Below are 10,355 nucleotides of genomic sequence, written 5' to 3' on the forward strand. Positions count from 1 at the left end.
GTTTCTGCCCAGCTGCTGCCGCCACTGCTCAGCCCCAACAGGTAAGCCTGGAGCCGGCGCAGGGTTGTGGGTGCATGCACTGATCCCTGCCACTGCTGCTGCATGTGGCCGGGAAGAGCAGAGCAGGCATGGGGCACACTGAGGCTGTGCGCTGTTGGCACTGGCGGGGAAGCGCCACAGGCTGCTCGGGCTTTAGGCAGTTGCAGGGCAGGTGTTGACCAGCTTAGGGCTCCCATTAGTACCCTCCCCTCCCCTCCCCCCCACTCCCATAAACCCAGCCACCCATGCCTCTGACATCCCTGCACACCCCACACACTATACAAGAATAAGACTGTGTTTTGCACTATTATGCAATCACTTCTATATATACAGCACAGATGCAAACAAATCAGGACAAAAAAATATATTTTAAATTAAAATATATTATTATGGGTGTTTGATTTTTAGTATATAATTTGTGTTTTTTTCCTGTTCTAAGATGGAAAACCCTCTTCCCCAAAGGAGTACTTCTAGGCACAAGGGGAGGGACTTTTGGTGGCAAAGGTCAGAGGCTAGGGGTGGGGCTTCTGGTCCCAAAATGGTGACCAGGGGGCATGCAGCCCTTGACAGCTTGCCAAAACTTGGTAAGTGGCCCTTCACCCAAAATAATTGCCTGCCCCTGAGCCAACCAGTAAGCTAACTAGTTATTGCTGCACTTATCAGTTAAACAGCTGTTTAACTTTTCACATCCCTACTCTATACATATCCCCATTACTGCACCAGCACAAAGTTAACCCTTGCCTGCTCCTGACAATCATTAGCTAATGCTGAAGAGTGTCACCTCCTCAGCTGATAAGTTGCTCAGATACTTTGCTGCCTTTTGCTATGTGACATCTCCTTTCTGTACAAGTCTTCAGTGGCTTGCTCCGTGCAGGCACATTCTGTAGTGATGATTCTTCATATCGCACAAAAGCAAACAGGTAGCAACTTCCACGTGTTACTTACTGGGCTTGTTCTATATTGGCAATGCACTTGGAAAAAAAACTTGAGCAAAGGGGCTGACATAGAGCCTGGTATTGTTGCTGTCATTTTGCCTTAGAAGTGTGTTGTCCTGCTCAAACTTGAAGTAATCTATTTCTAGTTAATCATAGTGAGCTTTCCTGATTGTAAGCCCCATTTCATACATTCCATGTGTGTTCCAGGATACAGATGTTGATAGTTGCTGGCCTTTGCTCTAGGCAGACATTTATTACAGAGGTTTGCATGCTGGTTCAGTCTTCTCAGGGTGTGAAATTCACATCTTTCCTCCCCATGTACTCTCCAGGCACTGGTCTGGATGGCTACAGCTTCAGTGCTGAGTTAGCAGACATTTAAGTGGGCAAAGCAAATCTGTAAACTTTTTGATCTCCCAGATTTGTCTTTTTTTAATAGCTGGATGTAGTTGCATATGAAGAAAATTTCTATTAGTCTGAACAATGTGGGCACTTCATGTCTGCTGTTTCTTGCAGGTGGCATTGGAGAAGCAGTGTCAGCTGCAGTCGTTGGGGAGCCTGGCATCACAGTCACTCGTTTGGCTGTAAATCGTGTGCCCAGAAGTGGGAAACCAGCTGAGCTCCTGAAGATGTTTGGCATTGACAAAGATGCCATTGTGCAAGCAGTTAAGGTGGCAGTGTCTAAATCAAGAAATACTGAATAGTGTGAAGTTTCTCATTTGTGTTACAGAGAAACAGTGTTCAAAATGGATGTACTGCAACTTTCAGGCAAAGGTGCTTAAAATATATGCAGAGTTCTAATAAAAAGACAAGCTTCCAAAAAAAGTAGTGTCTTATAAGTTATTCTGCCTCACAGTTCTCATTTTCTGGAAAGAACTGGAATGAGTGGGGTCTGAATGAAAATACTGTGGTCTTTTGGGGGGTTTTGTCATTAAGGAGGACTTTTGTCATTATGGCTGGTTGATGTTGTCAGCTTTACATGCATCTGTTTCTCGTGTGGTGATGTGTTGAGTTGCCCTCCCTTAAGGACTTAGAGCCAAGCCAACACTGTATAGTTTTTATAGTCAGCAGAGAAGTGGTCAGGTGTTCACTATATAAGGCTGAAAGAGTATCAGGAGAGAACTGGTCTTCTACAGTAGGCCCAGAAGCAGGAGACTAGAAAGGAAGGGGCCTCTGAGAGCAGTAACCTTGGGTGAACCTGCTTTCTTTGATCTTTTACCAGTTCGTGTTTAAGAATAAAGCTGTGTCCTGAAAAGACACTTGGGCAAGGCACTAGGTTTTTCCAGGCTGGTAAAGGCGCTAACTGGCTTGTTTATGGTACAAAATGTGGGCAGATGATTGACCCCTGGAACTGAACTGTAATGGAGGCAGCAGGAAAAAATTAAAAGAGCGAACATAGTCGGAGGAGTTTGGCTAATGGAGCTCCATTGGATTTTTGCTCCCATTAAAACAGAAAAGATAGAGGACAGTGTGTCTGGTGTTGCACAGCAAGCAGCACAAGAACAGCAGACTCAGGAAGTCCTGTGTCTCCTGGACAGCCAACAAACAGGAGCAGCAAGAGGCCCAACAGCAGAAATGGAAGAAATTTTGAAGCATTTTGAGGAGTTGGCTTCAAAAATCCTTGCTGATCTGGAGAGGGTAGCTCAGCCCAACCTGGTCCTGGGTTGGTGAAGTTAGGTGCAGCCAGTTAGCCTCATGCTTTCCTTCACAGCCTTCAGTGCGTACAGTGAGTATTGCTGGCAGAAGGGGTTAGTGGTAGCCAGACTGGCTCCATTGTAGACAGATGTGACAGGCAGTCTCAAGTGCAGAAACTGACAAATAGAAAGAAGTGGAGCGGTGATCTCCATTCAAATACATGCTTGATGGGAGAGCAAGGGATTCTGGGATCCTCATAGGAAGTGAATGAAGGAAAAGATGTTTTTGTTTTATAGCTTGTCATTCTCTCCCCCTATACAGACTCTGTGTTAAGCATCATATCCAAGTTCTTATGATAAAAGTTTTATAATAAAAAAAAGTGAGTCTGTCCTACAATGTTTCAGAAGAGCAGCACAGACTGTATACCTCACAGGGAGGTGGAGTGAAGGCTAAGGTGTCTTTCCATCCTCGCAGTCCTGGGCTCTGCCCCAAGGATTGAAGCAACTCCTCGTACAAACTGAGTGTGTCTGAAGGCCTATCTAATATCTATCCGCTGCATTTGGGAGCTGTGATTGTAGGACCCAACCTAGGTATCTGGGTAACAGTGCAGTGACTACATGGCAGCAGACTTCTGCATGGGTCTGCAAAAGTCTGCATGGAGCTTTGGGTAGCCAGGCTGCCTTGAGGCTCAGGCTGCTGTGACCCCATTATCATGGGTACCTGAGCCATCTAGATTTAAGTAGCATAGGCATGCTGCCTATCCCTCCCATTTGTAGCATAGTCTAAATTATGGCCACCTTTGGGGTTGCCCTGTGGATCATAATGCTGCTAAGAATGCTGTAGTGCTGTGGTTGCATGTTCCCAACATATGCCTTCCACTTTTCTTCTTCTAGCATGTCCCTTACACCAACGCGGGCAAAGGTGTCCTCATGAAAACAGCCTTCTGCTTCTGTGGAATGCCTATGCTGTGCCATGTCCTCCTCCAGAGCTTGTTATGTCCTTTACACTACTCCAGGCTTTTATTCAGCCTAAGGGATAAGGACGTTGCCCATGCTTATGTTTTACCAAAAAAACAGGCTGTTTCATGTACAAGGACCCAGATGGCAGCTGTTTTCAAGTTTTACCCAGAAGCATTTTATGTGCTATTTGGCAATGTCTCCTGTTAGGAATTCCAGTTTGCTTTTTCTCACATAGTAATTCCAGCGTAGCATTAAAGATTAATATAAATATTGCACAAAAGAAAGTTGCAGTATCCCATCCTGTCATCTGTTAGACTGTGGGTTTTTATTTCAGTGTAGCTCTTCTTTTGCCATAGAAACCTAGCATAATATCAGTAATATTATTTATAATTATTATTTTTAAATTTGACTCATCTCTGAACCTCTTCACAAAGATTTAAGACTTGGAAGAAAACTTTATTTTTATCAACCTACTTTTCATATGTTGCTTGGAGATTTGAAATATTTATTTTTATTGCTTTAATTTTTAAGCATTCTGATTGTTTAAGAAAAAGAAATGTTTGAAAATCGAGCAAGGATAGTTCTGCCCAGATGTGAAGATAGCATTCTCTGACAGAATTTCACCGTATTAAATACATACATACATACTTCTCCCCAGCCCCTATCTAAGACTCCTCCAATAGCCTGAGTCATCTTTCAGGCCAAGACATGTCCCATGGAAGAATCTAAGACATTTCTCAACCTTGCTTTGAAAAAGCAGGATGACAATATTCATATTGTGCTATTCAGTTGTGCAATTCTGCAGCATCCATGCTGCCTTTGTCTGAATGGATTTTTATTTTCAAAGCAATGTTATCTAACATTTTATATGACAAAGGATTGTGCAACAGTGACACAGAAACTGTGTACATCGAGTAGCTGTAGCTAGGAGCATTTGAAAAATACTATTTTGGCTTAATTTACAACTTAACTCATTTTTCTACAGGCTAAAATAAAATTAGCAGTACCCCTTTAGAAATCAGTAAAACCAAATGAATAAAGAAAGATGCATATGTGCTTAAAAATTAATGCTTACAGCTTCTAGTTTTTTCAACAAGATTGCAAGTGACAGTTTGCTTATATTAAAAATAGGCCTGTTGGGTTCTTGTCCTCAAATCTGCCGCCTCAATTTTTCCACACTTGCTATCACCCTTTTTAATAGGTGTACCCCCACTGGCTGGGGAGGGGCGTGTGGGTGGACACCAATCAGGGGGGCTGGGTGCCACCATGTGCAAGCTCCCCACCCCACGTCCCAGCCCCCTGTACCCCCCAGGGCCTTCCTTACCCCCAGTTGACATCCCCCCTGGTCTAGAGCTTTGCTGCCCTTATAGTCCAAAAAATGCATTCATAAACACTACCTACACAATGACAGAACCAATGTATTCACACTTTGCTATTTTATGGGAAAAAGATATTTTTTAAATAGTCATGTGTTTTTCCTCAAAGTGCTGTCAAAGGAAGAGAAACAACATTTGCTGTCCCTAATATTCACTTCTTTGTCTTTCTCACCTCGCTGCATGGAAAAGCTCACACAGCTTTCAATTCAAATCATAAGCTCAGTTTAGTAAGTTGTGCCACAAATTACTCTGCTCGAAAGCTATTTGGACTGTTGGGCCACATCCGCACAAGTGTAGACGTTTGTTTCCCTAGGGACTGTTGCACCTCGTAACCGGTGTACCCTTGACCTGCGAGCCTGGGTTGGCACGACTGGCTTGGTGCAGAAGGGATCGATAACCAGACAGGTGGGGAGTAGAGGCGAGTAGGAGTCAGGCGGCTTGAAGCGTATTGGTTGTATGAAAGGTTTATTGTACTTACGCTACCTATGGTCGCAGCATAGGCAGGATCGCTGACTTGTTCAGTTACACTGCATAAAACAGAACGGTCTAAAAGGGTCTGTTGGTTCACGGGGTTCCTGAGCCGAGCCCTTGCTTTCTAACCCAGAGGCTAGGTGCGGCTGCCCAACTCAATAGTCCCAGAACTGGTCAACAGCTCATGCACAGGGAAAAATTATAATGCACTTTCAATCAGTAAACTTCCGAGAGCTCTTTGATGAGACGATCAGACGAACCAGTGAACAAGACACGCCAAATGAAGAATGGCTGGCAGGGAGAAGATGTCTGCAGGTGACCAATCTGCTGACTCTGTCTCCTTGGTGTGCTCGGAGTTCTCCACTTAATGGCGGGAATCTGCTCTTAGTTATAGTCAGCAGTGACCAATCACTTCACGCCAATTGTGAATAATTATTGATCACCAATTACATTTTTACACCAGTGACCCAGATACATTATTCATCTGGCTGCCCTTAGTGGGTTCAAAAGATCAACCTTGTGATTGGCACCTGCAATACTTATCATTGCAGACAACAAGCTTCTAAGTGTGGAGAACAACTTTTAACAAACTCCAACTGCAATGCTTCTTTTAGCAAAGAAATAAAGGCTACTAGTGCTGAGGGGTCTTTATGGCCTGTGTCCTTACTAAGTTGTTATGTTCTTTTGCTTTGCTGGCATCGGCACTCTAACCAACAGGTAAAACTCAGACATGACAGGGACAAGAACCAGTAGCACATCTGGTGTCGCTGCTTCTTGTCCCTGGGGTATGCCTGTGCCACGTGCCCTCTAGCATGCAGCAGGTTACCCCGTGTGGGGTAGGGGAGGCTGGGGCCAGCAAATGTGCTAGCCCCAGCAGCCTTACCTGGGATCCTGGGGGCCTCAAGGAGCTGCAGCCACATCACTCCTGCAGCTGGGAGCCTAGCCGGCATTCATAGCTCAGGTGGGTCAGGCTCCAATTTGGGGCGGTATGTGCTGCTGCCACGTGCCACCCCACTTTTTTTCCTGCGTAGTTTTTCTTGACCCCAGGATCTCCCAGGGTCAAAAAACATACCTATACGGCAAGGTAAGAGTATAGAGAACACCTAAATGTGTGGTGTGTAGCGCTGCAGACAGGTCTGCGGCGCTACATACTGCCTGTCCACGCTTGTCTGGACATGGCCTTGGTGTTCAACTGGGCAAGCAAGAAACGGATTTGCCCCTCTTGCAGTCTCATGAGCAGTGAAGGGCGAGGCTTTGTGAATGCCAGGGTGTTGTCTCCTTGAGGAAAAGGGTATGCTTGTTGCACGTTACTGTAGTAATTCAGGGCTCTGCTCATGGAAGAATATTCCCAAGTCACACTCATGTAACAAGGAAGACCTTAGCAACATGACAAGTAAACCAGAGGTGAAATGTGTGAGAAGGAAAGAACCTCCTAAAAGCTACTTGAGCCCTTTTTCTAGTACTAATGGTCTTAACCATGAGCCCACTAAGGATGATATGAGCCCTACCATTTATTTCAGGCTTCAAGTGAGATCAACATGATTATTATTTATGGGGAAAATAACATGATGTGCTAAAACATCTGGCTTAGCATGAATTTATAACCTAACCCCAGTTTGCTTTACAGGTAGTTGCAATGAGCCACAAAGCACTTCAAAATGAAAAACAGAAGCAACACAGGTACAACTCTTCCCTAGTGCAGAGGATAATGCATCTTTGATGGTTAACACTTTTGATATATTAGTCATTAGATTTGTATGACTGCATCATAAAATAGTTTATTAACTTTAATACAGTAAATCCAGGAATTCAGGGACTTTTTGAATTCTCTAGGATTCTTCTGTTTAGTCAGCTTTGCCTGTATGATGAGAAGGAAAACAAAGAGCTGTCAGAAGTATGCTCTTCAAATTAAATCTCTTGTGTTGACTATTAGCTCCCCAATAACACAGTTTGGATGCATCTTATTTAGTATTTCAAGTACAAATAGATGCTAGCTGGTCTTTACTGAAGACCAAAAACAGGGCTTTGTCTGTTCACATTTTGAGTTGATCCATATAAGTCTCATTCAAACACTACCAAAGAAGTAATTTTAGTTCCCTAGCTACCAAAGAAGTAATTTTAGTTCCCTAGCAGGAGCAATGTGTAGAGAATGTGAAAGCATTCTGCCATTTGGAGATAGCAGAGATAAATGAGCAGCAGTGGTCTGTACTACAGGACTTTTAAAACAAGTTAGACATTGTAACACTTTGGACTCAGAGAGACAGGAAATGTATTTAGAAACAGGAATGTTCCTACCTGTTGGTCTGAATCTCTGAATCAGAGGAATAAAGCCCTCAAGGACTCTGCGGATTCTGTGCACTGATTTGAAAACAAAACACAAGGATGTTTAGGTACTGCAAGAACGGAGCATGGAAGTGCAATAGAACAAGAGCGAGTCATGAACATTTTCTTCATGGTTCTGAAAACTCCTGGGTGCATTAATATGAGCCACAGAAAGGAGCTTTCCACTACTCTGATACATTGGAAAACCATAACTTTCTATCAGCTGCACTCTTCCCCAATGAGGTCTCTGAGGATCTCCAACTTTATTTCCTGTAGCAATGTTCTTCAATCTATTGAGCAACATCAATTGCCCTTCATCTCGACAGGAGCCGAGGTTGCTAGGCACTTTACTGAATCGGGCCAGGACCACTACTGCCTAGAAGTTAAGTTTCAATGACAGAAATATTTAACCTTTGCAGGAGAATAAGGATTCCTGTGTCCTCAGAGAACTTGTGAGTGGTAAGGAAAGACAATGAGTCAACAACTTGCTTGAACTCTCAGAAGCCAGGATGACAGTAAAGGTGATATGAAATACTGCAGGGGAGGACTATATTTTATATAATTTCAGCCAACAGCATTTTTTTAAATCTGTTAAGTGATCATGAAAACTCCTGAATGTCCCAGGTGCTTTATATAAAAGTGCCAGTTTTAAGTGCTGTTAAACATGCTTACCTAAACCAAAGTAAATCCCCGTGGTTTCTAGGGAAGCAAAGGTGATTAAACCAATACCAAGAGAAATGGTCCAGTCTAAAAAAAATAAAAAAAATAAGCAATTGTTTTTGTTCTGTCTTCCAACATTCAACAGTTTGTCCTTCTGCTAAAATCCTGTCTCACCTTTGTAGTGGTGATAGCAAACCAGTAAGGCTCCAATGGCAAAGCAAAGAATGACAAAATGAAAGAATTCATCTGAGAGAGAGAGAAAGGACATTAAATCATTTCACTGCAATGATAACCCTTGATCATACAGCACTCATCAAAACGGATCATTTACTCTTCTGTATCAGACACACACAACTTGGCTGGTAAGCATGTGCGTAACTAAAAGCTTGAGTGGCTTGATTTAACTTCAAAGAGATTCATCACGTTTAAAGTTGAACGCATACTTAAGCACCTTGTTGAAGTGCAGCCAAAGACCTTATACCACATTTATCTTTGGCCCAACATTGTCTTGGTTTGGAAGCAGTTAGTTGACAGAGATGTTTCTTACCATCTTTCCGAATGCTCATCCACCACCTGGATCTCTGTTCACAGTGATCGTGGTGAGTCTCATATGCTAATGGGAAAGTGACAAGTGTTATTACAATAGTTACTTGAAAGTGGGGAAGCTTTGAGCATCTTTTCTTCTAATATCTAAAATGAACTTTGCTTTGATGATCAGCACAATAAATATTTTTGTTACAGGGAAGATCTAACTCTATAGTCCTTCCTTTCAGAAAAATCAGGCCACTGATTGTAGAAAAGTGTAAAAAAAAAAACCCAGACAAACCCCAAACAAAAAAAACACACCCAAAGCCCCCACTATTATTTTAACTGCTACTGGAGCATTGCATATAGCTATAGTGCATACAGGAATTAACAAAAACATAGTTCTCTTTAAAGCAGAATTTCTCTGGCCTTCAACACTACTCACAGCACCTCATACTTGAAGAAGTAGTCTCTGAACTGTACTGGAGAGACAGGAAATCAAGCCAGGATGCTTAAGCTAGTAAGGCATTTCAAATGAGTCTTAAGGATTAAATAAGCTTTCCAGGGCCACAGCTACTATCATGGAATAAAAAGCATTACTCATTATTATGCTTCTGTGGGCAGGACTAGTTTGCCAAGTTCCAATGATTAAGAATTTCTGTATGCCCAAAAGTGAGAGTTATATTTGGGGAGGAATAAAATAAGAACTGACAGAAATCTCTGATTCATATTTGAAACGCGCACACAGAATTTTACCGAGGCCTGAAAAACCAAAATCAGCTGGAAGAGAGAATTTCCTTGCTGCAGTGCCCACCAGAAACATCAGAAAAGGCTGAGAATTTGATCCTATTTCCAATCACATTTGTAGTTTTTAAGTAGACTTTTTTTCCTATTTGCTTGCTCACTTTTGATAAGACCTAAAGCAATGCCCTTGACATAGGCCTTTGGAGCTTAACTCAGCAAGAGCTATAGCTTTGCCATTGCTACTCACCCTATGAAATTCATTTTATCCATAAAGCTAGTAAAACAGGGGTAAACTAGAAATTGTGCTTCACCTGGTTTGTGTGAGAACCCTAAATTTCATGTTGGGCCTTAGATTCAGATGAACCACACAGCATGCTTGAGAAGGAACTGATAATTTTTGCATGCTGTAGTTTTAAACCAAATGAATCTCTATTTTGTTCTGCAGAAAACTTCAGCCCTAGGTTATTTGACTAACTCAGGTGTGTGATTTTTTTTTTGGCTTTGTGAAGACTTCGTATTTGTGGAGATCTTGGTCTAGGCCAAAATCAAAGTTATTTGGGTTTTAATATTTGGGAGGAAAAACCTGCAGCATCCTTATAGGCTCGGCAGTGCTACGTTAGCACTACAGAAGAAAAAGACTTGGGGGTCATCATTGACCACAAGATGAACATGAGGCTCCAATGCGATGCTGC

The 10,355-nt window shown here is 42.7% G+C and overlaps 2 protein-coding genes across 2 annotated transcripts in view; one reads left to right on the forward strand and one right to left on the reverse strand.

Annotated features, from left to right (window-relative positions):
• The window catches only part of TKT (transketolase), a 25,791-nt gene extending 23,995 nt beyond the window's left edge, over positions 1 to 1,796 (forward strand). Inside the window, exon 13 of the mRNA XM_019536925.1 lies at positions 1,488 to 1,796. Coding sequence (XP_019392470.1) covers positions 1,488 to 1,675 — 188 coding nt within the window. The 3' untranslated portion in view covers positions 1,676 to 1,796. The remainder of the gene's footprint in view (positions 1 to 1,487) is intronic.
• Positions 1,797 to 7,513: 5,717 nt separating this feature from the next.
• The window catches only part of TMEM40 (transmembrane protein 40), a 29,044-nt gene continuing 26,202 nt past the window's right edge, over positions 7,514 to 10,355 (reverse strand). Inside the window, exons 11-14 of the mRNA XM_019537016.1 lie at positions 8,942 to 9,007; positions 8,569 to 8,640; positions 8,407 to 8,481; positions 7,514 to 7,770 (exon numbers count right to left, since the gene is read on the reverse strand). Coding sequence (XP_019392561.1) covers positions 7,514 to 7,770; positions 8,407 to 8,481; positions 8,569 to 8,640; positions 8,942 to 9,007 — 470 coding nt within the window. The remainder of the gene's footprint in view (positions 7,771 to 8,406; positions 8,482 to 8,568; positions 8,641 to 8,941; positions 9,008 to 10,355) is intronic.

This window comes from Crocodylus porosus, unplaced genomic scaffold (genome assembly GCF_001723895.1).
Source record: "Crocodylus porosus isolate Cpor-Errol unplaced genomic scaffold, CroPor_comp1, whole genome shotgun sequence".
Taxonomy (NCBI): Eukaryota; Metazoa; Chordata; order Crocodylia; family Crocodylidae; genus Crocodylus; species Crocodylus porosus.